The sequence below is a fragment of the Amphiura filiformis genome, chromosome 10, assembly GCF_039555335.1.
Source record: "Amphiura filiformis chromosome 10, Afil_fr2py, whole genome shotgun sequence".
Classification (NCBI taxonomy): Eukaryota; Metazoa; Echinodermata; class Ophiuroidea; order Amphilepidida; family Amphiuridae; genus Amphiura; species Amphiura filiformis.
In genome coordinates, this window is record NC_092637.1 from 45374294 (window position 1) to 45400736 (window position 26443).

At 37.1% G+C, this 26443-nt stretch overlaps 2 protein-coding genes across 2 annotated transcripts in view; one reads left to right on the forward strand and one right to left on the reverse strand.

Moving 5' to 3' along the window:
* The window catches only part of LOC140162931 (Fanconi anemia group I protein-like), a 75916-nt gene that overhangs the window by 19799 nt on the left and 29674 nt on the right, over nt 1-26443 (reverse strand). Inside the window, exons 17-22 of the mRNA XM_072186244.1 lie at nt 25183-25311; nt 24026-24196; nt 23030-23224; nt 22079-22200; nt 20427-20594; nt 19140-19319 (exon numbers count right to left, since the gene is read on the reverse strand). Of these exons, the coding sequence (XP_072042345.1) occupies nt 19140-19319; nt 20427-20594; nt 22079-22200; nt 23030-23224; nt 24026-24196; nt 25183-25311 (965 nt within the window). The remainder of the gene's footprint in view (nt 1-19139; nt 19320-20426; nt 20595-22078; nt 22201-23029; nt 23225-24025; nt 24197-25182; nt 25312-26443) is intronic.
* Nucleotides 1092-4957, forward strand: LOC140162928 (E3 ubiquitin-protein ligase TRIM45-like). Its single transcript, XM_072186242.1, has 2 exons — nt 1092-1384; nt 2657-4957. The coding sequence occupies exons 1-2, from the start codon at nt 1115-1117 to the stop codon at nt 4259-4261; spliced, it is 1875 nt and encodes a 624-aa protein (XP_072042343.1). The 5' UTR covers nt 1092-1114; the 3' UTR covers nt 4262-4957.

The following is a 26443-nucleotide window of genomic DNA, read 5'->3' on the forward strand; positions in this document are numbered from 1 at the left end:
TAATGAACATATCAGTAATGAAACAAAAGCATGTTTCGAATTTCACACATCGCAGTCTAGCTAATATTGATTATTGATCTTTGTATAATTTTACCAGCTGCTCTACTGTACTGATTATTGATCTATGTGTAATTTTACATACTGAAATAACTGAATGCTAATACTAGGGAAGGATGCTTACTTTAAGTTTGTTTAAAAAACAAAAACATGGACAATTAAACCAATGAAATGATACAATTCCAGGTCCGATGTGTCAAGCTAAATTAAATCTAGTTCATATATAAATAAAAACAATGAAAAGTAAACTTTAGTGGTGCTTTAATTTATTTTTTTCCGAAATAATTTTGGAACTGAAAAAGTTTGGCTACTTGAAAGGTGTTAATCACAAAATTGATCAAATATTGTTATGCAAATAAAAGGCATAGTTACCAATCTCCTAATTAGTAGCCCAAATCAGGAATGAAAAACAAAGAAATAAACAAATAACACTAAACAAACAAACAGGTACTTTGCTTCAACAGGGTAATTGCAAATAGGTGAGGGAAAAACCCAATTTCTACCAGCCAGACCAACCCAGGTTGTGCATTTTGGTGATTTTTTAAAACTGTATATAGCCTATACGATATTAAAAACAGCAGTGAGTTGAATATGACCTTTTTAAAAAAAATTCAGAAAATTTTCAAAAGATGTTTGCCAAAAATTTCTGATTTTTTACAGATCTTTGAGTGATTTTGAAGGTTCATTTAGCATCGTCCAGAAAAAAAGGTTGTGATCGACCAACCCTACTTGGTAAGTCCATCCCCCGGGGTCCATCCGCCAGTAGAAACAAGGTTTTTTCTGTTGCATTATGCTATTATTACCATAAATGTAATGTGAAATAAATTCCCCTAACGTATAAAAGTAGCTAATGAAAAGACAATTTCACTCTTGTGTACATTGTAACATAGCCACATTCCACTTTTACTCCATAGGAACAGGTTGGGTGAAAGTTTTACAGTTTTTCCACCAGATCCACAGCACTAGATCAATGAATACAGCAACAGGTGTGCAGACCCACTAGGTGTAAGAGCTCTCATGCAATACAACACACATCCAGTAAATCTACACAGAAAACATGGCGGAAGCAAGTTCCCTCATTGATAAACTCGACCAGAAGTTTCTTGAGTGTGGCATATGTTTGCACAGATTCCGTAGACCCCGTGGTTTGCCATGTCTCCATTCCTTTTGCCATGAATGTTTGGAGACTTTGTGTCAAGGGAAGAAGGAAGTTTTATGTCCTAATTGTAAAAGAGCAACTACAGTGCCAGATGAGGGTGTGTCTGGATTCCCTGCACATTTTATGGTGAACAGCTTACAAGAGACCGTGGACATGGAAAAACTTAAGGTGAGTGATACATACACCCAGACCCCACTAGCCCCCCCCATACTCACAACCCTACACACACACACCCCAACTACTAGATGAGGGTGTGTCTGGATTCCCTGCACATTTTATGGTGAATAGCTTACAGAATACTATGGACAAACAAGACAGTCTTATATGCATTTTAAGTTGCTTGAAATATGCTGGCAGGTGAAAGGAAACCTTTGACCTCCATAGTTTTTCGCGCATCCTTGTTTTATTTAGTTAAATATATGAACAATCTACAATAATAATGTGGCGATTATTGGCTGGAAATGCAAGTTAATATAGGCAATTTCGCAATCATGATGACATGCCAATTTTAAGCTTACGATGCGTGACATGCTATGGCATGGAAAATTTTGCATTTCGGTCATTTTTTCTTTGAAAATCATGGGGCATTTAATAGAAGGGGAGCATTTAATAGAATAATACGGTATGCATGCTATGCTATATCACTTCCAAATGGAGACTGAGTTTGACTGTAGTGGACTTTCTGTGTAATTTAAAGCCATTATTGTAACATTTCTATAAGAATAGATTAGTATTTCTTTTCCATAAAATGTTAGCTTTTACTGTCAGATATGTCCCCTTTTAGTTTTGAGCCGAACAGATGAGGTAAAGCAAAGAAAATTGGAATTTACTACCAGCGTCAATGCGTGTTACTCCGTTGGTTGTGCTACAGTATGGTCCTTTGATGGGGGTGTGTGTGTTTGTGTATATGACCGTGTCCCGCATGCCTTGTAGGTACTGTTATGAACATCGCATAGGCCCACATGTTCGATCAATATTTCCATCGTAATAATAAACCGTCTTAAATCTCGGGATTTTGACGCAACCACAGCACCCACATGTATGGTCTTGATTTTTGCAGGGTATTTTAGTTTACTAAAGTACATTACAATCGTGTAAAAACCAGAATTTAAAAAAAAATAATATGGCTTTAAGAGTGACATACATGTATATATTGTGTACATATTATTGATGTGTGTATAAACTGGAACAATATTGTAAGTCATTGTAGTCTGCGTTAACAATCAACCAAACAGTCTTTCACACTATTTACATCAAAAAATAGGTTTTTAATTTTTCTCCCAAATATTAATAGTTTTCGCTATCAGATATGTACTCCCTTAATTTAGCCCGAACAAATGAGGTAAAACAGAGAAAATTGCTATTTCATTCCAGCACCTATATCATCCAATGTGTGTATCAATTCAGCTTCAGGTTTGTCCTATTTTCTTCCCTTTACAGATAAAACAAGATGTTTTGGACTCCACCATTTGTGGGAACTGTAAAAAGCCAGGCAGCAAAGTCATCGTCCGATGTTTTGACTGCAACTTGCTCTTCTGCAAAAGCTGTCACCAATCCCATGACATCTTGGAACCCATGAAAGCCCATCAGGTGGTCACCGTGGAAGCCCTGCAATCCAGAAAGACTCTAATTCCATTATCCATTTCTAAAGATCAAACCTGCGAGAATCATGAGGGAGAACTGAAGCGATTCTTCTGTGAAACCTGCAGCAAACCGGTGTGTAGAGATTGCATTGTTATGAAGCAGTATTGCAGAGATCATGACTATGTCAGCTTGAAGGACGCCTCTAAGAAGCAGGCAACAAGATTAATGATTCTTACAAAGCAGTGTGAAACATTAAAGAAGAAATGTCAGGTTGCTCTTCAGACCACTGAGACAGTGGAGAAGGAATTTGAAAAAGCTCTCAAAGATGGGAAACAAAAGCTGGAAGAGATCAAAATGGATCACAGAAGGCAACTTGAAGATGCTTTCCAGAAATATGATGGTGTTATTCAATCAATGGAAGTGAACCGCGTCAAGGCGTTAGGCCACATTAAGGCAAATATTCAGCAAACCATAGCGAAAGTTGATAATGCCTGTGAATTGAGTACTAATGTAACTCAGATGGGATCATATTATGATATAACATCAATCTATCGATCCTTATCAAGGAGCTTGGAAGAGTTAACACAGGAAGTTTTGCCAGTTGCTGCTGATGAAAAGTTGGGCAAATTTGATCAAGTTCTTGCACAGCCAGAATTTCCACAAGATTGTATTAAAAGCAAAGAAGGATGGATTTACAAGAGACCAATTCGCACAGAAGTGCTGGGAAAACCTCAAGGGATCACAGTTGATACCGATGGATATATTGTTGTCACAAATGGGAAGAAACAAGCTAAGATATTTTCAATAAATGAAAAAAGGTCAATTAACTTTGATCACAAATTTGATTCAAACTTGTATGATGTCACCTATTCTCCTGACATTGGATACATTTTTCCCGGGAAAAACAAGATTTGCTTTTTTTATGGGGTGGATGGTAACTGGAAATTGAATAGCAGCAAACCAATTAAAAGAACCAACAACAACAACAACACTCCAAAGACACTTGCAGTAGATAGAAACAGCAGGATAGTATTAGGGCTAATATGCTCTATGATCTCCATTCATGACCAAGAGGGAACATTTTTATCAGAATTTCCTATACCTGGTGTACCCTGCTATCTTGGTGTAACTTCAAAGAATGAAATTGCTGTAACTGTTGACTGTAACACTTTGTGGCTGATGGACTTAAGTGGTGGTAACAAGAGGAAAGTTCCCCCTCCAGAAGGAATTCAGAACTGGAATCCTGTGGGTGTTTGCTGCAGTAAGCAAGGTGAAATATTTGTTGTCAATACCGCCCCACCAAAGTCCATACACAGGTACAATGCAGATGGTGATAAGTATCTGGGATGCGTCGTCACAGGACTTGATTATCCTCGTGGTATTGCTATCTCAGAGGATGGACAGCATCTGTTTGTAGCAGAAGTCCATCAACAAATAGTGGAGATATTCCGAAGAAAATAACTTGCTTTTGGGCAACCCTAGAGCTGTATATCAGTACACAGCATATATACCATTTTTCACCCTGATGTGGCAGTGACGTCAATGTGTTGAAGCAGCTGTTTCACTCATGCATCTATGCGGCGTCTTTAAGCATGCATGCCAGCGCTTTGAGCGAATGCTAGCAAATTGAGGCTGCGTCCAATTAAATGTGAACTGACGTCACTGCCCCATCAGGGTGAACAATTAGCGACCAGCGTCTGGATGTGTATTCACCGATTTGATTATCTTCATGATATTAATATATTAAATAAAAGTTGGCATTTATACCGCGCCTTTTACGTACATCAAAGCGCTTTATATTTATTCATCCATCATTAAAATATGTCAGCTGCCATACAATGCCCTACTCCCCATTCCAGGAAAATACAGCACCAATTTTTTTGGATTCAAAAAAATATTACCGTGTGCCAATGCTAAATCCTATCCTTTAGTTAATTCTAACTGGCAATAAAAGTCAAATTTTAATATTTTTGCAATTACAGGGAAAATGGTCCAAAAACATGCAATTTTGCATGATTTCTTACAATTGTAATCACAAAATTGTAAGACTGGTCATAAGTCTAAGCATTCAAAATCTTGAGTATAGGGTAAGAGTTAGCTCATAATTTTAATATTATATGTTATTTTTGCTAATTGGTTATGAAAAAAATTGGAAAATGTGTTTTCCAAAAATTAGAATACACAACTTGAAATTAGTCTTTGTTCAAGTCTTTGGGCTTGATTGTCACAGAATACAAAAAAAGGTAGAAAAACGCCCTGAAAACGCATGTTTTTGGCCCTTATTTCCAAAAATTTACCAACTATTAAAATTTTACTTACATTGCCAGTTAGGACTAACTAAAGGATTAGGATTTAGCTATGTTTCATTTGCCAAAACAGGATAATACTTTTTTAATCCCAAAACATTACTGCTGAATTTTTCTAGAATGGGGAGTAGGCATGCTCATACCTTTGGGCGGTGCTCAATGAACAGTATTCCTAACAGCTGAGCTCCCCATTTACACCCCTGGGTAGAGAGAGGCAAGTGAGGTAAAGTGCCTTGCCCTAGTGCACAACACAATGGCACCACTGGGGCTCGAACTCGCAACCCTCCGGTTGCGAGGTAGAGTCTGTAGCGCTGCGCCACTGTGCCCCCTATATATATATATTGTTATCACACAGGATTGACAGTTTCTGTTCGTATAGTGGAGATATTCCAAAGAAAAACAAAGTTCAGTTGTATTTTGGCAAAAATCAAAGCTCTATACACAGCAGGTGACCAGAGTCTGGATATGTCATGGTGTAACTAGACTGGGGGAAGGGCCAGAGGCATAGTACCCTCAGAAAAATATTTTCAGGTATATAAAATTGGGATGGAAAAATGTTTTCAGGTATGTAAAATTGGGATGGAAAAATGTTTTCAGGTACATAAAATTGGGATGGAAAAATGTTTTCAGGTACATAAAATTGGGATAGAAAAATTGAAAACAAAAACCATTTTTAATTTTGGTTCACATATACAAGTCTGATTTTCTAATTTGACCTTTGATCACATCCTTCCACCTTCATAACTCTTACTCACAAAACGCACAACCTGAGAACCGCCAAAGCCGAGAACCACTCTGGTTTTATTGTTTGTTTAATGTTTTAAAAAGATGAATAAAAAATATATAAAAACAAAACCATGTAAATTTATAGCTACAACTTCAGTTCATATTCTTTTGTCCAATTAAAGTCTGGTGTGACAATGAAAAGTAAATTGTTTCTTTTCCTATCTTTGAAAAAAGTTTCGTTACATATACTTGCAAGGTCACAATATTGTATTTTGATAAAATATTGTTATCAAAACATTGATCAAATATTTATAAGCAAATAACAGACAGTTACCAAACTCTTAATTAGTAGCCCAATTATGCCATATCAGTTTATTTTCACTGTGAGAATATGCAACTGGTATATAGTTGTTGCATATCACCCTGAGTGATCATATGATAACTATATTGGGCCCTGGAGGTTTATAAAAAATGTATTAGTTCCCAATCAACAAATTCCCAACTTTCATGTTTCTGTAAGTGACAGGTTCAAGTTCAAGTTCAAGTTTATTTCACCATCATATTATATACAATAACAAAATATTCAAGAAAAGGATGGTAGGACAATCACAAGAGCAAAGCTCGTAAGACATGATTGCCCTCGGTGCAAAAACAAAAGCGCCTACAGACAACAGACAAGGACGGGGTGAAAAACGGCAGACTGACAGGACTAGTGCAGACAGACAATGGCGTTGGCAATGGCAATAGCATATAAACAAAAGTCGATTGATAAAAAAATGCATTAACTTTATACAGTACAAAATAGAATGTTATGATACAGGGCATTTATGAAGCAATAAATTTATGAGTATAAAGAAATCAGATAATCTTTATAGCTGCGTTTGAATGAATTGGGAGACAAGGCGATTTTGATATCATCGGGGAATCACCATTTGATTGTGCTTAATGTTATGAGGAACAACTATGCGATGGGAATCACAGTTTATGAAAGCATTAAATATGCTGTAAGGAATTATTTCAAAGCCACAAAAACAGGTTGGTGAAAATTTGGCAAGCTAATTCCTAAACCAACAAATAGCCAGTGCTAGTCACACCCAATCCTTTCAAGGGATTTTTTTTCCACTTTTAACCCCATAGGAACAATATGGGTGACTGTTTCACAGTTTTGCCACTTATTGCGGGTTAAACATTTACAAGTACACCAGATATGCCAGCCCACAACTAAGAGCTCTCATGCAATGCAACACACGGTCTAAATCTATTAGAAAACATGGCTGAATCAAGTTCACTCGTAGAAAAACTTGACCAGAAATTTCTAGAATGTGGAATATGTTTGCACAGATTTTCTTGACCACATGGTTTACCATGCCTGCATTCATTTTGCCATGGTTGTTTGGAGACTTTATGTGAAGGGAAGAGGGAAGTTGTGTGTCCAAATTGTAAAAGAGCAACTACAGTGCCAGATGAGGGTGTGTCTGGATTCCCTGCACATTTTATGGTGAACAGCTTACAGGAGACTGTGGACATGGAAAAACTTAAGGTGAGTGACACAAACACCCCCATGCACCCCCCACACACCCCTACACACACACATATAATAACTACTAGATGAGGGTGTGTCTGAATTCCCTGCACATTTTATGGTGAACAGCTTACAGGAGACTGTGGACATGGAAAAACTTACAGTGAGTGGCACATACACCACCACCCCCCCCCCCCACACACACACACAGAATAACTACCAGATGTGAGTGCGTTTGTAAATGCCTCCAAACGAGGACCTACATATGGATACACACCATACAACAAGGACATACCTCAAAACGAGGACGTCCTCGGTTTGTTACTATGACAACGATGACGTAAATGATGCAAATATGCATATAAGATAGGTCCCCTATAGGATAGGGGGTATAGGACGGGTCACAGTCAGGGGTAGCATTAAGGTAGAAACATCGGCTACGGTGTCATGCACAGATTTGGTTTAAAATGATACAGGATGTGTAGTTGGGTGAGAAAAACTTGCCTGCCAAGTTTTAATTTTTGCCAACAAAGCGTTTTTGAGTTATGCCATTTTTATCATTAGAAAACCCCATTGACTTTGTACATAAAGTGGTTTTGACACTAAGCCTCGTTCACTAAAATTGGTAAAAGTTTGAAAATGGATACTATGTTTAAATATTATTTTTCTCCTTTCTATCCCATTTATAGAACTGCTTTTTTGTTTTTTTTATTACAAAGATGTTACCAAATAATATTAGTGACTTTTTTCCAATATATTGGTCAGTAATATAGGGGATATTTGAAGGTAATGTTAGTACTTGCTCAAATTTTCTTGATTGGATCTAGAAACACTGAATGACCCAATTTCATAATTATTGTCTGAGCTAACCATAGGGCCAATTTTAACAAACAAGGTGTCATATGAAAGGTTATTAAATTTAGAAACTTTTCTCGCCAGCTTTTTTTAATAAAGTGTTTCTATTTTAAGTTATGGGTGTTTCTAGATTTCCCTAATTTAAAATAGGAAAATGATTTTCTCAAAAAATAAACACTTTATCCAAAAAATCTGGCGAGAGAATTTAGATATTAGGCTTATTAACCACCCCACAAACTATGGAAACCATATCACATCCCCTCTAGGCTAGCAATAATTATTAGTAGAAAAAATTAGGGAATTTTCAAAAAATAAAGAAAAACATAAGAATTGTTTAAATTTTCATGAAACATTAAAAATCAGTTGAGTAAAGACTTATCTTCAATTGGTTATATATTTGAAATGGATACATAATTCTGATTTGAAATAGTGGCTATTTTCCTGCATGGGCCTATTATCCGATGCTCCTACCTTAAGGCCCAAAAGTCAGGGGTTGATTTCCCGTGTTTTTCACTCCCGAGCTTGCAGAAAATCCAAATACATGGGGTGAAAATTAAATCTCTGGGGTGAAAAATATTTTGCAGTATAGTCAGGGGTAGGAGTAAGGTCCAAAAGTAGAGGGTCAGAGTTCACCCCCGAGCTTGCACATTCCCAATATATGGAGGGTGAAAAATTAATATTTTTTAAATTTAGGGGGTCATTCACCCCCGATCGCAGGTTAACGCTACCCCTGGTCACAGTTGGATAGGAAGTTGTCTGGTTTGTCTGTGTGAGGTCCACGGTGTGTCGATTAAAAACGGGTGTGTGAGTCCTTGGTTAGATCCTCGTTAAGTCCAGGTCCTCGTTTGAACGTATTTACAAACAGGGGTGTGTCTGGATTCCCTGCACATTTAACAGCTTACAGGAACTATGGACTATGGGTGGCACGTACACCCCCTCCCATATTATACCCCTTGATTTTACACCTCAAAACTGAGGACATATACATCTGCACTAAGGGAACCCACATCTATTGGTGGTCTTCAAGGTCATACTGAGGTCAAAGGTCACTTGATGTCAACACGTAAAATACCAATACCTGTATGTAAGAATTTTGGTTAACATTTGGTCTCATGAACAGTTGAAATCAATTGCATTGCAACCAAACTTGGGTCATAGCTGCATTATGGGTACCTTTTTGTGTTGGTGGTATCCAAAGTTACATAACTGAGGTCAAAGGTCATTTGATGTCAACTTGTAAATTAACATTTGGTCTAATTTGGTCTCATATGAACAGTTCTAATGCTACCAAATTTGGGTCATAGCTACACTATGGGAACCCTCATCTATTGGTGGTGTTCAAGGTGATATACTGAGGTCAAAGGTCATTTAAGGTCAACTTGTAAATTAAAATTTGATCTTATATGAACAGTTCAAATCCTAATGCAACCAAATTAGGGTTATAGCTGCACTATGGGAACCCTCATCTATTGGTGGTGTTGAAGGTCATATACTGAGGTCAAATGTCATTTGATGTCAATTTGTAAAATACCATTATTTAAGACTTTTGGTTTAAATGAACAATTTCAATCTTAATGCAACCAATCTTGGGTCATAACTGCAATATAGGTATCTTCATGTATTGGTGGAATCCAACGTCAAAAGTCATTTGTTTACCACTCATACAGTTTGACATTTACATATGTAGCTGTTATAATATATTTCTGCATTTCAATCGCCCCATTGGAGGCATCCCATTTGACGCCTTGTGTCGAAAACTGCAACGTTTCTAGTTCATGCTGAATCCAAATATGGTTAAATGAAAATGTACAATTCTTAATTTTGATTTTTAAAAAATGTCGTCTGCAGTCAACACCTGTGTGGCAACCCCCTAAATGGACCTTTTTTATTGGGATACCCTGTATCACACTTTAGTGCCCCACCAAATCTAAACACCTTTGATGACCCCTGACACAAAAGCATACCCTTACTATTATTATTATGCCCTTACCTCTTTATTTTGTACATAAATGATATAACAATTACCTCAACCCCATTCAACTTTGTATTGTTTGGTACAATAATTTATGATGTGATGACATTGCTATTCAAACATTGCAAAATAAAGAGCTATCCGAAATAAGCAGCTGGTTTAAAGCAAACAAACATTCCTTAAATGCTAGTAAAATAAATTACTTTGATGGAAAATTATTGTACACCACAACGAAATGGAATATGGAAATGGAACATGGAAATGGAACATGGAAATGGAACATGGAAAATGAAAAATATGGAATATGGAAATGGAATATGGAAATGGAAAATGGAATATGGAAATGGAATATGGAAATGGAATATGGAAATGGAATATGGAAATGGAATATGGAAATGGAATATGGAAATGGAATATGGAAATGGAATATGGAAATGGAATATGGAAATGGAATATGGAAGTGGAATATGGAATTGGAATATGAAAAATGGTATATGGAAATGGAATATGGAAATGGAATATGGAAATGGAATATGGAAATGGAATATGGAAATGGAATATGGAAATGGAATATGGAAGTGGAATATGGGAATATGGAATATGGAAGTGGAATATGGGAATATGGAATATGGAAATGGAATATGGAATATGGAAATGGAATATGGAAATGGAACATGGAAAATGGAATATGGAAATGGAATATGGAAATGGAATATGGAAGTGGAATATGGAATATGGAAGTGGAATATGAAAAATGGTATATGGAAATGGAATATGGAAATGGAATATGGAAATGGAATATGGAAATGGAATATGGAAATGGAATATGGAAAATGGAATATGGAAAATGGAATATGGAAAATGGAATATGAAAATGGAATATGAAAATGGAATATGGAAGTGGAATATGGAAGTGGAATATGGAAGTGGAATATGGAAATTGAATATGGAAATTGAATATGGAAATTGAATATGGAAATGGAATATGGAAATGGAATATGGAAATGGAATATGGAAATGGAATATGGAAAATGGAATATGGAAAATGGAATATGGAAATGGAATATGGAAATGGAATATGGAAATGGAATATGGAAATGAAATATGGAAGTGGAATATGGAATATGGAAGTGGAATATGGAAGTGGAATATGGAAGTGGAATATGGAAGTGGAATATGGAAGTGAAATATGGAAGTGGAATATGGAAGTGGAATATGGAAGTGGAATATGGAAGTGGAATATGGAAATGGAATATGGAAATGGAATATGGAAATGGAATATGGAAATGGAATATGGAAATGGAATATGGAAATGGAATATGGAAATGGAATATGGAAATGGAATATGGAAGTGGAATATGGAAGTGGAATATGGAAGTGGAATATGGAAGTGGAATATGGAAGTGGAATATGGAAATGGAATATGGAAATGGAATATGGAAATGGAATATGGAAGTGGAATATGGAATATGGAAATGGAATATGGAAATGGAATATGGAAATGGAATATGGAAATGGAATATGGAAATGGAATATGGAAATGGAATATGGAAATGGAATATGGAAGTGGAATATGGAAGTGGAATATGGAAATGGAATATGGAAGTGGAATATGGAAATGGAATATGGAAGTGGAATATGGAAATGAAATATGGAAGTGGACTATGGAAGTGGAATATGGAAATGAAATATGGAATATGGAATATGGAAATGGAATATGGAAATGGAATATGGAAGTGGAATATGGAAATGGAATATGGAAGTGGAATATGGAAGTGGAATATGGAAGTGGAATATGGAAGTGGAATATGGAAATGGAATATGGAAATGGAATATGGAAATGGAATATGGAAATGGAATATGGAAAATGGAATATGGAAATGGAATATGGAAATGGAATATGGAAGTGGAATATGGAAGTGGAATATGGAAGTGGAATATGGAAGTGGAATATGGAAATGGAATATGGAAGTGGAATATGGAAATGGAATATGGAAATGGAATATGGAAGTGGAATATGGAAAATGGAATATGGAAATGGAACATGGAAATGGAACATGGAAAATGGAATATGGAAATGGAATATGGAAATGGAATATGGAAGTGGAATATGGAAGTGGAATATGGAAAATGGAATATGGAAATGGAATATGGAAATGGAATGTGGAAATGGAATGTGGAAATGGAATGTGGAAATGGAATATGGAAATGGAATATGGAAGTGGAATATGGAAATGGAATGTGGAAATGGAATGTGGAAATGGAATGTGGAAATGGAATATGGAAATGGAATATGGAAGTGGAATATGGAAATGGAATATGGAAATGGAATATGGAAGTGGAATATGGAAAATGGAATATGGAAATGGAACATGGAAATGGAACATGGAAAATGGAACATGGAAATGGAATATGGAAATGGAATATGGAAGTGGAATATGGAAGTGGAATATGGAAGTGGAATATGGAAGTGGAATATGGAAGTGGAATATGGAAGTGGAATATGGAAAATGGAATATGGAAATGGAATATGGAAATGGAATATGGAAATGGAATGTGGAAATGGAATGTGGAAATGGAATATGGAAGTGGAATATGGAAGTGGAATATGGAAGTGGAATATGGAAGTGGAATATGGAAGTGGAATATGGAAAATGGAATATGGAAATGGAATATGGAAATGGAATATGGAAATGGAACGTGGAAGTGGAATATGGAAATGGAATATGGAAGTGGAATATGGAAGTGGAATAGCCCAATATGACAAATGGAAACATCTGTAGAAATAAGTGTGTAATTAGCAGTTAATTCAGACCTGCAAAAAGTTCTTGACATAATTATGATCCTTAAATATATATATTTAATAAATTCCATAAAAATGTCCAACACTTATTTGACCTCTCCCTCTCCAAGATCCCTGATGACCTTGGTAGGCACAATTTACACTCTGATTAGTAGCATAGCCAGGAGGCAAAGCCAAATTTCGTCCCTGTTTTTCAATTTTGTGTCCCATTTTCAGTAAATTTCAATAACACTTGACTCTTTACCGGCGAGTTAGCGCAGCGGTAGTTCCCTCGCTTTGCACCACTGAGGTCCGGGTTCAAGCCCCGACGCGGCCCAAGGACTCATGTGCACTTGGTTTATCCCGATCCATGCTCGCTCTCGCAGGTTTTCTACGGGATCTCCGAATTCCTCCTGCTTTCAAAAATCGGTGATTAGTTGTTTCGTTATCAAAAACTTCCTCCACCCAATGGAATTTGGGGAGCTGCAGAAAATGGGTGGATGTTACAATCTAAGTGCGGATAGGTTTGCGCCAGGTTCGGCTGCAACTAGCCTAGTTGATGCGATCTGATTGTGATGATTCACCATAGCGAAATTACAGTGCTTTGAATCCTCTGGAAAAAGCGCTATATAAATTCCGAAATTTATTTATTTATTTTTATTTATTTATTTATTTATTTATTTATTTTATTTTATTTATTATTTATTTATTTATGAAATTTTATCCCATTTTATCCATGAAAATTTTCTGGGGGAAAATTCCCCTCTCTCTCCTGGCTCCCCCTGGCTAAGCCCCTGACTCCGATTCTGGCCAAAGGATCATTTCCAGTTACAGCCCAGCCTCACATTTTCTCTGTTTCTCTGCTTTCTCTCCTTTACAGATAAAACAAGAGATTGTGGACTCCACCATTTGTGGGAACTGTAAAAAGCCAGGCAGCAAAGTCACCGTCCGATGTCTTGACTGCAACTTGCTCTTCTGCGAAAGCTGTCACCAATCTCATGATGTCTTGGAACCCATGAAAGCCCATCAGGTAATCACTGTGGAAGACCTGCAATCCAAAAAGACTCTAATTCCATTATCCATCTCTAAAGATCAAACCTGCGAGAACCATGACGGAGAACCAAAGCGATTCTTCTGTGAAACATGCGGCAAGCCTGTGTGTAGAGATTGCATTGTTATGAAGCAGTATTGTCGCGATCATGACTACATCAGCTTGAAGGACGCCTCTAAGAAGCAAGCAAAAAAATTGATGACGCTTACGAAGCGATGTGAAACATTAAAGAAGAAATGTCAGCTTGCTCTTCAGACCACTGAGACAGTGCAGAAGAAATTTGGACAAGCTCTCAAAGAAGGCAAACAGAAACTGGAAGAGATCAAAATGGATCACAGAAGGCAACTTGAAGAAGCTTTCCAGAAATATGACAGTGCTATTCAATCAATGGAAGTGAACCGGGTCAAGGAGTTAGGCCACATTAAGGCAAATATAGAGGGAACCATAGCCAAAGTTGATACTGCCTGCGAGTTGAGTACCAATGTAACTCAGATGGGATCATATTATGATATAACATCAATTTACTCAACCTTATCAAGCAGCTTAGAAGAATTATCACAGAATTCTTCACCAGTTGCAGCAAACCAAAGGGTGGGGGACTTTGCAGTTCAAGCTCTTACACAACCTGAATTTCCACAAGTAGTCTGCATAGAACGTGATGAACACGATGAAAGATGGATTTATGAGGGACAAATTAGTGTAGAATTTCCTCAGGGCATCACAGTTGATGCCGATGGCGATATTGTTGTCACAAATTGGAAGAAACAAGCTAAGATATTTTCAATAGATGAAAGAAGGTCAATTAACTTTGATCACAAATTTGATGCAAACTTGCATGATGTCGCCTATGCTCCTGACATTGGATACATCTTCCCAGGGAAAAACAAGATTTGCTTTTTTTATGGGGTGGACGGTAACTGGAAATTGAGTAGCAGCAAACCAATTAAAAGAACCAACAACAACAACAACACTCCTAAGACACTTGCTGTAACCAGAAATGGAAATATAGTATTAGGACTATCATGTTCTATGATCTCCATTCATGATAAAGATGGAACATTTTTGTCAGAATTTCCTATACCTGGTGTACCCCACTATCTCGATGTCACTTCAACGAATAAAATCGCTCTAACTGTAGTTAAAAGTAACCCTTTACAGGTGATGGACTTAAGTGGTGGCAACAACAGGAATGTTAGCCCTCCAGAAGGAATTCAAAATTGGAGTCCTATGGGCGTTTGCTGTAGTAAGCAAGGTGAAATATTTGTTGCCAATACTGCCCCACCAAAATCTATACACAGGTACAATGCAGATGGTGATAGGTATCTAGGTTGTGTCGTCACAGGACTTGATTGTCCTCGAGGTATCGCTATCTCAGAGGATGGACAACGTCTGTTTGTAGCAGAAGTTGATCAACATGTAGTCAAGATATTCCAAAGAAAATGAATGACTTGGATTTTGGCAAACTATAGCTGTATATCGGTACACAGAAGATGGTGACCAGTGTCTGGGATGTGTCGTCACAGGACTTAAAGCAGGATTTAGTGATCCTAGCATCCTCTTTTTATGAAATTTTTCAGTAGATATCCACAAAAAAATCTTATTCCCAAAATTTCAGTTGATTCTGATTTTGGATTTGTGAGTTATGCATGATTATGTGTATTAAACTGCTCCATAGGCCAGTGTAAATATTCCAAAGATAATGACTTACTTTAACATTTCATACTACTGTAAAAATTATAATGACCTTTAAAACTTTATTTCAGCATAATAGATTCAGATATATATAATTGCTTGCTTTGAAGTTGCATGTTGGGTACTGTGATGTACCCTGTATAATTGTATGTCATGAAATAGGGGAAGTTACCTTTATAATCATGCAATAGTTTGTTTATTATGACTTTTCTGGAAATCCCCTATAATGGAAATGACATCATCATTTATGAAGACTATTTATGCCAAAGGGAAAATCCCCTGAGATAGTAAAGTGAACTGAAATAGTGGGAAAAACCCACAGGAAGTGATGTAATGTTAAAGGTGAATGTCTATTATTAGAACATTGTGAAAATCCCAGATTTGCTTCAAAACATCATGTTTGCAATAATTCTAGGCAGACCTGTATCGATATGATTGTAATGTGAATGGATGTAGCTACAAAAAACAAAAAGAGAGTATTTAATGTTAACCAGTTAAAATCAGGATACTCAAGAAGTATTACTGAGTGTGGCCCTGGAGATCATGAGTTTCCTACAGTGCTATTTAAAACAGCCTCTGAGCGATGGAGATGGATGGATATTTTCACCGACAAGCTGGAAATATGGTTATTTCAAAGCTACGAAAATGGCCCAAAGTAAGACATAGAGGGTCTTCTGCGGATTGTGAAGGACTTTATGAAAAAATGTTACAATTATTATCATCTGGATACAGATCTGACAGGCTGCAATAGCCTCTAATATTGTCACAGTTGATAGTGTTGATCTGGGCTAGCTAGCTAATATGCTTACAGTCCAATTCCTTCAAAGAAAGGAAATTGCAAACCAGAAATATTTTATGGAGTCAAAGTACTACTATTTGCCAGTGTTGTCGGAGAAGATCTAGAATATGTCCAAGAACGTACTTCTTCCAAGAAAGGAATATATATTCTTCTGTCGACTTGCTGAAGTCTGGTGTTTTGATTCAACGCAACTGTCAAAATAAGTGGGGACAACTGCATCGCAGTCCTGCTTCCTGAAGATATTGTGTGAAAGGTGGAAATAGCACCAAGTTTGGAGAAAGCAGCGCAAGGAGTAAAGAGATTTGGAGAACTGCATAAGGAGTTTAGCATTGGAGAACAGCGCAAGGAGTAAAGAGATTTGGAGGACTGCGAAAGGAGTTTAGCATAGGAGAATGGCACAAGGAGTATGTGGATTTTATACGCAAGGATTTATAAACGCAAGTGTACAAAGGACTTCGCTGATTTTCGCAGGACAAGTGAATAAGGATATATTACATCAGTCGTCCAGAACATTGCAGGAACTTTATGATTGTCAAGAAGAAGAATGCTGGCTAAGTACAAAATAGATAAAGAGTGATTATATTTGATTATTTTGTTTGTGCGTTTGTTGTCATATATTGTACCAATAATAACGTGCTTTCAATTAAAGACTTAAATTTTGTTAGCTTAACCAAACAGTGTATTTGTGTTGTGCATTCGTGTGAATTTGGGTAAAAGGTGATTTTGGCCTTGAGTCAAGTACGACTCGTAACAGTACATGTATTGTTCTTAAATACAAAGAATTGCTATGTGCATTACTTAATGTGAGAATCAACAATATTATTGTACATGGTGTGAATGCCCAGGGCCCAAACCACACACGGGGGAGAGAGGCCAAAAGTCAGATTACATATAAAAAACTATTTGAAATATTGGTTCAAGTTGATCTTTTGGGTTGGACATTTCAACATTTCACACTTACATTTCAGGGAGGGAAGGAGTGGGGTGATCCTCCTAACAAAAGCATTTTAGTTCATAGACGAATCCAATTTCATGCATTCCTACACCTCAATGGCAGCCATAGCTGGGTCCCCATCGGCTCTATCTTACCTAAAATGTGAAATGATGCGGCCTTGGAGGGTATTTTAAACTGCATTCTATCACCCGTGTTACACGTAGACAAAAGAATGATGACAGTTTACAACGCAAAAGAATCTAACATCAAATTTTAAGCGGCTTTAATCCACCCAATTGGGCAGTCACAACAGTTGTGACTGCCCAATCAACACCAGTTTGGTGCTGCGGGGACCCACTAATGGCGACCAAATCCTGACCATGACTTGGCTCGTTGGATTCGTCTATAGGATATCATCAAAAAATTGGTTTGTTCCCTTATTGCCATTGTGTTTATAAACTTGGGAAATTGACCGCCTTGTTCTTAACATTCAAATTTTATTTACAATAATACATCATTTTAAATCTGCTCTGTTGATTTAAAGATGACAATCTGTATCTGTAATGAGGGGTTATTTTCAGAATGTGATAACTTGAGAACTGAGGGGTCAATTTTCAATTATGGAATATGGAACTATTATTATTACAAATATCACAACTAAATTGGCAAGTCCAATAAACTGTCTAGAATTTATGTATATATAAACTCCTCAACAAAAGTTTGGAAAGTTTTGTTGAGGAGTTTAAATATACTCATTCACTGATTCACAGACAAGCAAATAGCTTACAAATGTTTTCATGCAGTATTGCACAAATGTGACCAGGTATTCTGTAAATATATTTTTGTCACCACATGCCTCTGAACAAATCCTATCTGTGATTGATTGATTGATTGATTGATTGATTGATTGATTGATTGATTGATTCTGTTGAATCCAAATATTTGGGGATCCAGTGAACCCCTTATTAACGCCCGCCCCATAATTGGTGAAATTTGTGGGTTGGGGAATTTCAAGTAGTGCTAGGATTACTGATGAAATTTTGCAAGTGTAAATATGTGTCGATAAATTTGTGTCTATTTTTGCATTTTTCTCAAAAACCAATAAAACAGTGGTAACAAAAGTTATGTATATTATAGGAGCAAGGAATCCAATTACTACACTGGAATTTCAGTGACCCAAGACAAGCGATTTGTTATTTATAATAAGAAATAAGGTACCGCTAGGATGTACCTCGTTTCCTATCATATATACTGAACCGCTTGTCTTGAGTCACTGAAATTTCAGTGTAGTAATTGGATTAATTGCCTCAATAATATACATAACTTTTGTTACTTGTGTGTTATTAGTTTTTGAGAAAAATGCAAAAATAGTCACAAATTTACCACAGGGCTGTAGTACCCCCTTAAAAGATTAATTGAGAAAATAAACCCTCCTAAAATACATCTATATTGGAAAATCTATAAAACATTAACGTACATTAACATTTCATAGTCCAAAAAGATATATATTTTGTAGGAATGCCATGAAAGTTAGAGCCAGACCTGCATAAAATCAGACATCTACTTGAAGATGACATGCTCTCTATAGTTATTGTCCCAAATTATATGGACCTCCTAGCCTCTTGCAAATTGTCATTATTTGCATCTCTTCAAGAAAAATTGCATCACTGATGAACACCAAAAGATACCTCTTTTCTTACCTTGCTAGTGAGCAGCAATAGCCATAAATCTTCTCCTTATTCCTTCCCTCCGGTCCATCGCAATGTCCTGAACTGTTGACCTGCTGAACTTTCTGCACGGCAACGGATACAAGATGGTGGACAAAGTTATCTTGTTCTCGTAACATGGCTAGGCATTGCTGGTGTTCTGGCATCTCATCACTGAAAAGTAAAAGAAAACACATTTTAAAAAACAAACATTTTCTTAAATTAAAATTTCAACAAAAATTGCAAGTTTACAGATTGAACTTATAGTGGTTATGTATATATTTGCCATTTATTGTGAACTTTGTGGACATCTTCATCTTTCAACTGAATGATTAAATTATTTTGACTTCAGATACACTGTCAGAGATGGCACTTAGGTCTTGATAAAAAAAAAGGAAATCAATAAATGTTAAATAACTAAAAAAGAATCTGACCAAGTGCATGCATGGGGGTCGAGGGTGGGGGTTGAGTGGGGAAAGCCCCTTGAAGCTGGTGGGTTTAGAGGCTCTCTAGAACTAAAAATCTCTCATTTCAGACACTTATTTGGGACGTAATCAATGGCATACAAATATATATGGCCCTTGGAAGGTTCCTCCTGAATATCATATCATGTCAAAGCAGATGGTGCGAGGATTATTTTTATAGGATTTATAAAGGCTGCAAGTTTGACCAAATTAGGGGAAAGTTGGGGGAAATATTTAAAGAATTTTTTTTTTAATTTTCACACAAAAGACCCCAGAAAATACAGAAAAGTGACATCTCTGCACTTTTGAATGATTGTGAATGCAAATTCCCAATATTTACATTCATTTCATTGTTTAATAAGTGACCGACTTTCACACCTGCAATCTTGTGTGAAAATCTCTGGGACACTTGATGTTTTGAGGATCATATTCTCTACGAATTGAATATGAAGCTGAAAATACATGATACGTTTCATAGCTCATGTTATGTACTCGCTTACAACCCCTCCCTCCACCTGGAAGCAATGTTGGAGCGGAACCACCTTTCACTATTTTTCAGCATTTAACATTGATTAAGGGGAGCAGGGATGCGCAAAATAAACAAATTATCCCAACATTTTCACGCAAGATTGGGGGTCACAAATTAGGTTGACTCTAGTACCAGAATACTGCTGGGATGGTAAAACAGACAAAAAGTATGACTGCAAAGCATTGGGAAGTCAGACCACAAATACCCCCATTTGGAGGCCCAGTGGCCATACCCTCTCTGCCCCATCCGCCCATCCCTGATGTGAATACATATCTATTATATTCTTACCAGAATAGTGCCCTCATCACCATAGTAACAAATTTGATAGACAGCAGACTACTAGGTACTTTGGTGGCTGTTTTGCCTTTCTTCCCTCCTCCCGCCTTGTCTCGTAAGATCTCAGACAATGTGTGGTAGTTAGAGAATAACTGGATGACTTGCTCCCCACTCTCAACACTGGAAATAGATGGGAAGAAAAAACGCTTGTTAAAGTCGAAGGGAAAAAACTGTCTTCATAAATGATGAGAGATGATTTGATCTATGAAGAGGGATGTTTTCATCTGAGGCAATTTTCTTTCATTTTTCTGCAAAACCAGTCAAAATAAACAAAAAGTCCATAAAACATTCAAAACTTGCTTTGTTCTCCACATTACATATTAGCTTTGCTAATTCGACCTATAGCCCATTCCTATAATTGGTACCTTCCTGGCGTTATTGGGGTAAACATCAATATCACATATTATAGGGTAGGGAAAGCAAGGTCAAGTAGGGTATCACTTGATTATTTCCTTATTTCATAATCAAGTGATACCCTTCTCGCTCTCGTTGTTTTATAGTATGTGATATCGATGTAATATCGATGTGCTATTGATGTTCACCCCTTCAACGGCAACAAAGTGTCAATTATATATGAATGGTCTATTAGATTGGCAATTCTTTATATAAATGATTTTTTGTTGCAAAGATTGAAAAACAAATAGGAGAAAACAACTTCTGCAAAGTTGAGAAAAACCCTTTTTTTTCACATTCACAAAGAGTAGCTTCTCTCCACGCAGGTGTCGCCAGCAAACGTCAAGTTCCAAAAAGAAATTTCAATTCAAAAATTTCAAAATTGTAAATTTTTATGACCATATTTGGCATCAGCATGAAAAATGCACCAAATTGAGTACAAACAAGTTAAGTATTGGTTCAGTGGTTCTTAAGATAGCTCTTGATATTTTGAAAAAATATCTCAAAACTGGGAATTTTACGTTGAAATCTATGGCCAGCATGCAGATCGAGAGCATTAACTCCTGAACCAAGATGCTGCTTATTGCAACTGAATTTGATTTGATTTGTTAACAAGGGAAGAGGCCTACGCATCATACACTGGAACATGGAAACATTCAAACATTACAAACTACTGGGTCCCCATTACTGGGTCCCCAAACTGGTGTTGTGACTGCCCAATTGGGTGGATTAAAGCCGCTTAAAAACATTACAAACTACCGCACGAGATCAAATTAATGATGCTTAATCGTATTCTTGATTTGTTACTTGATTAATATTTTTGCTGCTGCCATATCTGTGGGGGCACAGCAGCACAGGCTCTACCTCGCAATCGGAGGATTGCGAGTTCGAGCCCCGGCGGTGCCATCATGTTGTGCACTTGGGCAAGATGCTTTACCTCACATGCCTCTCACTACCCATGGATGAAATGGGGAGCTGTTAGGAATATTATCCATTGAGCGCCGCCCAAAGGTATGAGCATGCCTTGGGCATTGTATGGCAGCTGATATATTCTAATGACAGCGGAAGTAAATGTAAAGGGCTTTGATACATGTGAAAGGTGCTGTATAAATATCAACATTTATTTACTTATTTATTTATTTATTTATTTATTTATTTATTTATTAGACAATTGACAATTTTTTTAAATTATGTTTATTTTAAGTGTTTACCTGAATTTAGAATTGGCAAAATTATATTCTATGAGCACATCATACAGGCCAAGTACCAATATAGCAAAGATGTTGTTCTTTACTCCGACGCTGTTCCCAAGGGAAAAATCTGCTGACTTGTCCTAAACATGAGAAACGGACAGAGAAACAAACAAAAAAATTATTATAACAGTATGCTAATACTGCCCAAGATAACAGAACATGATTAAGTTTACTGTTTATGGAATGATGTGGGGCCATAGTGGTCAGCGACAACCTGTAAAGTGTGCTGAGGCTTGTGGATCAACGTCTAGGCGTTGTGCCTGTGCGTAGCACACTATAAATCACTGCGCTTTTTTTTTTTTTTTTTTTGTTACAAGTGCTTATGCATTCTAAGAATGTGATTGCTCCCCCACCAAAAAAAAAAAAAGGAATGTGCCAAAATTTGGCTTATAGACGAATCCAACGAGCCAACTCATGGTCAGGATTTGGTCGGCCATTACTGGGTCCCCGCAACACCAAAGTGGTGTTGTGACTCCCCAATTGGGTGGATTAAAGCCGCTTAAAAATCGATGCTAGATTCTTTTGTGTTATAAAGTGTCATCATTCTTTTGTCTATTTGTAACACGGGTGATAGAATGCAGTTTAAAATATCCTCCAAGGCCGCATCATTTCACATTTTACGTGAGATTGAGCTGACGGGGACCCAGTTATGATATAAAATTGGATCGATTGAGCCCAAATTTATTGGTTGAGCCATGAGTTTAAAAATATTTTAAAACTCATAGCGAGACCAATAAATATTGGGCGAAAAGCATCCAATTTTATCATTATCATGTTTTGGATCCAATATTTTCACACACTTGGATTCATCAGAACATAATAATGGCTGCCATTGAGGTGTAGGAATGCGTGAAATTGGATTCGTCTATAACAAATTTAGTCTAGTCAATCTCCTAGTCTGCTACTCACCAATTCAAAATCTTCCATTTCACTCTTAATCATCCTCCTAGTCAGTGATTCCATCATCTTCTCAAGCTGCTCCAAGACGTGTCTTGCCATCTCCTCCTCCTCCTCATCCTCATCATCCATCTCATCATCGGTACTCTCATCAAGTATCTTCCTGGTACGCAGCATACACTGGCATACAGACTGGAGTAGATGAGCCTAAAAATGGAAGAAATTAAAGAGAACTCCAAAGTTATGCCTAATCTGTGCTGAACAGCTTTTGAAGATTCCCAACCCAGTAATGATAAGGCCATCAAAATTTAATAGTTTGTCTCTTAAAGCCCCCGCATGCATAAGTAAAATTGCTGTTTTATTTTTTTTTCCAAATCCACCACACAAAAATATCATGACATCGTCATCAGACGTCAAAATAGCCTAAATCGTAAATTTCAATAAAATTCTTCATCTTGACCACAGTGAAACCTCCTTGACAGATGAAAAAGTGTTCTATTCTTGTCAAAAAGCTCGTCCCACAGATAAAAAAAATGAAAAAGTAAATTTTAAAAAAAATCTCTAAAAATACTGTGTGCCGCGTTAGATTTTCAACTTGGGAAGAACTTTAAGATGAACTATTAAATTAAGATGGCCTAATCTGCAGTGTGGGGTTACTTTGATGGAATGCTGCAGCCACACCAAAGTTCCAAGTTGTTTCAATGGCCCAAGACCAAAACACTTGGCGAAAACTTGGAGTCATCTGCTCCTTGGTCAACTAATGAAAACAATGGTATTGACCATGATAATGACCATGATAGATTGATTGCTAGATTCTTGCCAATTCCTTGGCCACAAAAACTTATTCTCCTTGAGCATTCATACATGGATTGATTGATTGACTGATTGATTCTTGCTAATGGTTATGCTAAGAAATTTTGCACTCCTCAGCCATAAGAACTGGACTGAATTAATTAAGATATTGATATATTGATTGATTGATTGATTGATTGATTGATTGATTCTTACCAATGGTTCTGCCAAGAACACCTGTTCTCCCTGTGCTATTATACAAGGCTCTAATTTGACAGGTGGGGTCACATCATCATCCATCTCGTAGTACTTCCTAAGCTGAGTTGTCAACATATTCAAAATGGAATCTTTCAGTTTGGAGTTTCTGCATAGCACATCATACAGTCCCTAAAAAACAAAAACAGTAATAATTTACTTTAAAAAAGATGCCGATTGCAGAGTTTGGAATCAAGTGTGATTATTGGCTTCCTTGACTAATTTCCTATAAGATCAATGTATTAGTAGTAAGTAGTTCACTGCACACAGTGTCATCGCCCCGATATCTTCATGGCAGAAAATGCCATGGTAGGTTGAATCCACAGCCACGCATGGCCATTGTGTTCCCACCTGTTTAATAGTTTTTAAACGCATAATAGGCTGAAGGACATCCGACTAAGGCTAATGACATTAGCCTGTGACTGACCTCTGTACAGTCAGCGAGCATACATACGCCATTGTTATCTGCTTTAGACTGCCTCTACGATAGTCTCCTACACAGCCAGTTTGTGTCAGTCGGTCTGACACTCGTCGATCCTGTATGTTCGTGATAGCCACATACAGTCTGGCCCGAGACTACCTCCACGAGGGTCTACGCTGCGCTATATTTAAAATCTGAATTTTGGTCACTTTTTCAGCTCAAGACGCACGCTAGTTTCTCAAGACGCTAGCTAACGACGCTAATATCTGTTGAACATATATGTTCAAGTGCAAGGAACCAGATCTGGTTTCTTTATACGAAATCATTTACGGGAGATATTCATCATTTTCTACACCAGTATCCAAAGATGAATATCAATCGTGCATAGCACATTTACGTGTATCGATCCTGTGTATTCATTTCAGTGTCTCTGGTTGTATAATGTAATTATTAACCAGGCGATGTCGGTGTGCTGCAGTTTTAATTAAATGATTAAAACTGAGGCTCCTGCAATCTCACTCGCCTTAACAAACTGAAAATGCTGGAGAGTTCTTATCACTACCGAGTTCTTATCCTTTTGTACAGAGCATGTGCAAAAAAAAGAGAGAAAATTGAAATATAACAAGTATGAAATCAGCCAGAGGAACTCTCAGAGCCATATCAAAGTCAAATTAAATGATTAAGATTAGAAACATACCTGGTAAAGTGTAAGTCTCACATCAGCGTCTTGGGTGAAACATCTCCGTAAGTTTGCCAGTATCTCCATACATACGATAGCTTCATAGTTATTTGGTTGGTGTGATTTGGTGTGAATATCGACTTGAATCTACAGAACAGAGATTGAAAGGGAAAGTATTATTTAAACAGAACAGAAAAAGCCTAAGAACAGAGATCGAAAGGGAAAGTATTATTTAAACAGAACAGAAAAAGCCTAAGAACAGAGATCGAAAGGGAAAGTATTATTTAAACTGAACAGAAAAAGCCTAAACGCAATAAGAGGGTGTTACCAAGGATTCTGCAGTACTTACGATAAAAGATTAACAAGTTCTAAGACCCCCCTTATGATGACTTTCTAAATAATTTGAAAACTATTTTCAAGGCATAAAGGTCAATGTCAAATTTTGGTGTCCACCACTGCCCCCCGGTAAAAAATTCAAAAGGCTCTGATTTTGATCAGAGTTGTCTCAAATTGTTCAACAACATTCTAACCCTAACACTTAACTCTGCTTTTTGATATCGGACGTTAAAGAAGATATGAAAAAGGAGAGAAGATGAACAAAGAAGTCACTTTGTACCCCGGGATTCGAACCTTTGACCCCCCGCATGCCAACCACACGATCACGGACCGGTAGCTACACGGGTTATCAATGCCCGGGCAGCAATTCCGTGAGCATATAACACTTAGGGTGATTGCATCATCGCAGACCCTGGGATTCATGCATGCACTTAATTTTTCATCATAGTTTTTTGTGGTATTTTTGGGTGTTAAGGTTAAACAAAGAATAGTTTGCCATCTCTCCTTACCTGGGTAACTTCACAAAATATGTCAAGATTAACATGATTCAATGGGCTTTGACTTTTTTGCCTTAAAAATGATTGGGTTTATTTACTCTACTGATGGGTAAGTTCGTACATTTGGCTACACGTTTTGGTATGAGAGCAATCTTACCCACATTAATACCAGGCGGTGGCGGATGCGATATCGCCAATTTTTGACATCGCCATTGGATTAACACATAATTATGAAATCTTTGAGGTACAGCAAAGTACCACATTGTATGTTGTTTTTTCAATTTGTAAATTGTAACTGCTAACCATCAATTTTGAATGGGCTGTCAGGCTTGTAGTTTCATCAGCCTCGTACGTCACATACCGTCTGATTAATACCTCCATATGAGCCTGCCCTCAATATTGATTCGTGCCTAGTCAAGAGACCAAAGTTTTCAGTTTTATTGGTA

Bases quoted from the DNA above. Each gene is read 5' to 3' on its own strand.
- LOC140162928 (XM_072186242.1), top strand. From the start codon at position 1,115: ATGGCGGAAGCAAGTTCCCTCATTGATAAACTCGACCAGAAGTTTCTT. The intron at 1,385-2,656 runs GTGAGTGATACA...TTCCCTTTACAG, and splicing joins TGGACATGGAAAAACTTAAG to ATAAAACAAGATGTTTTGGA.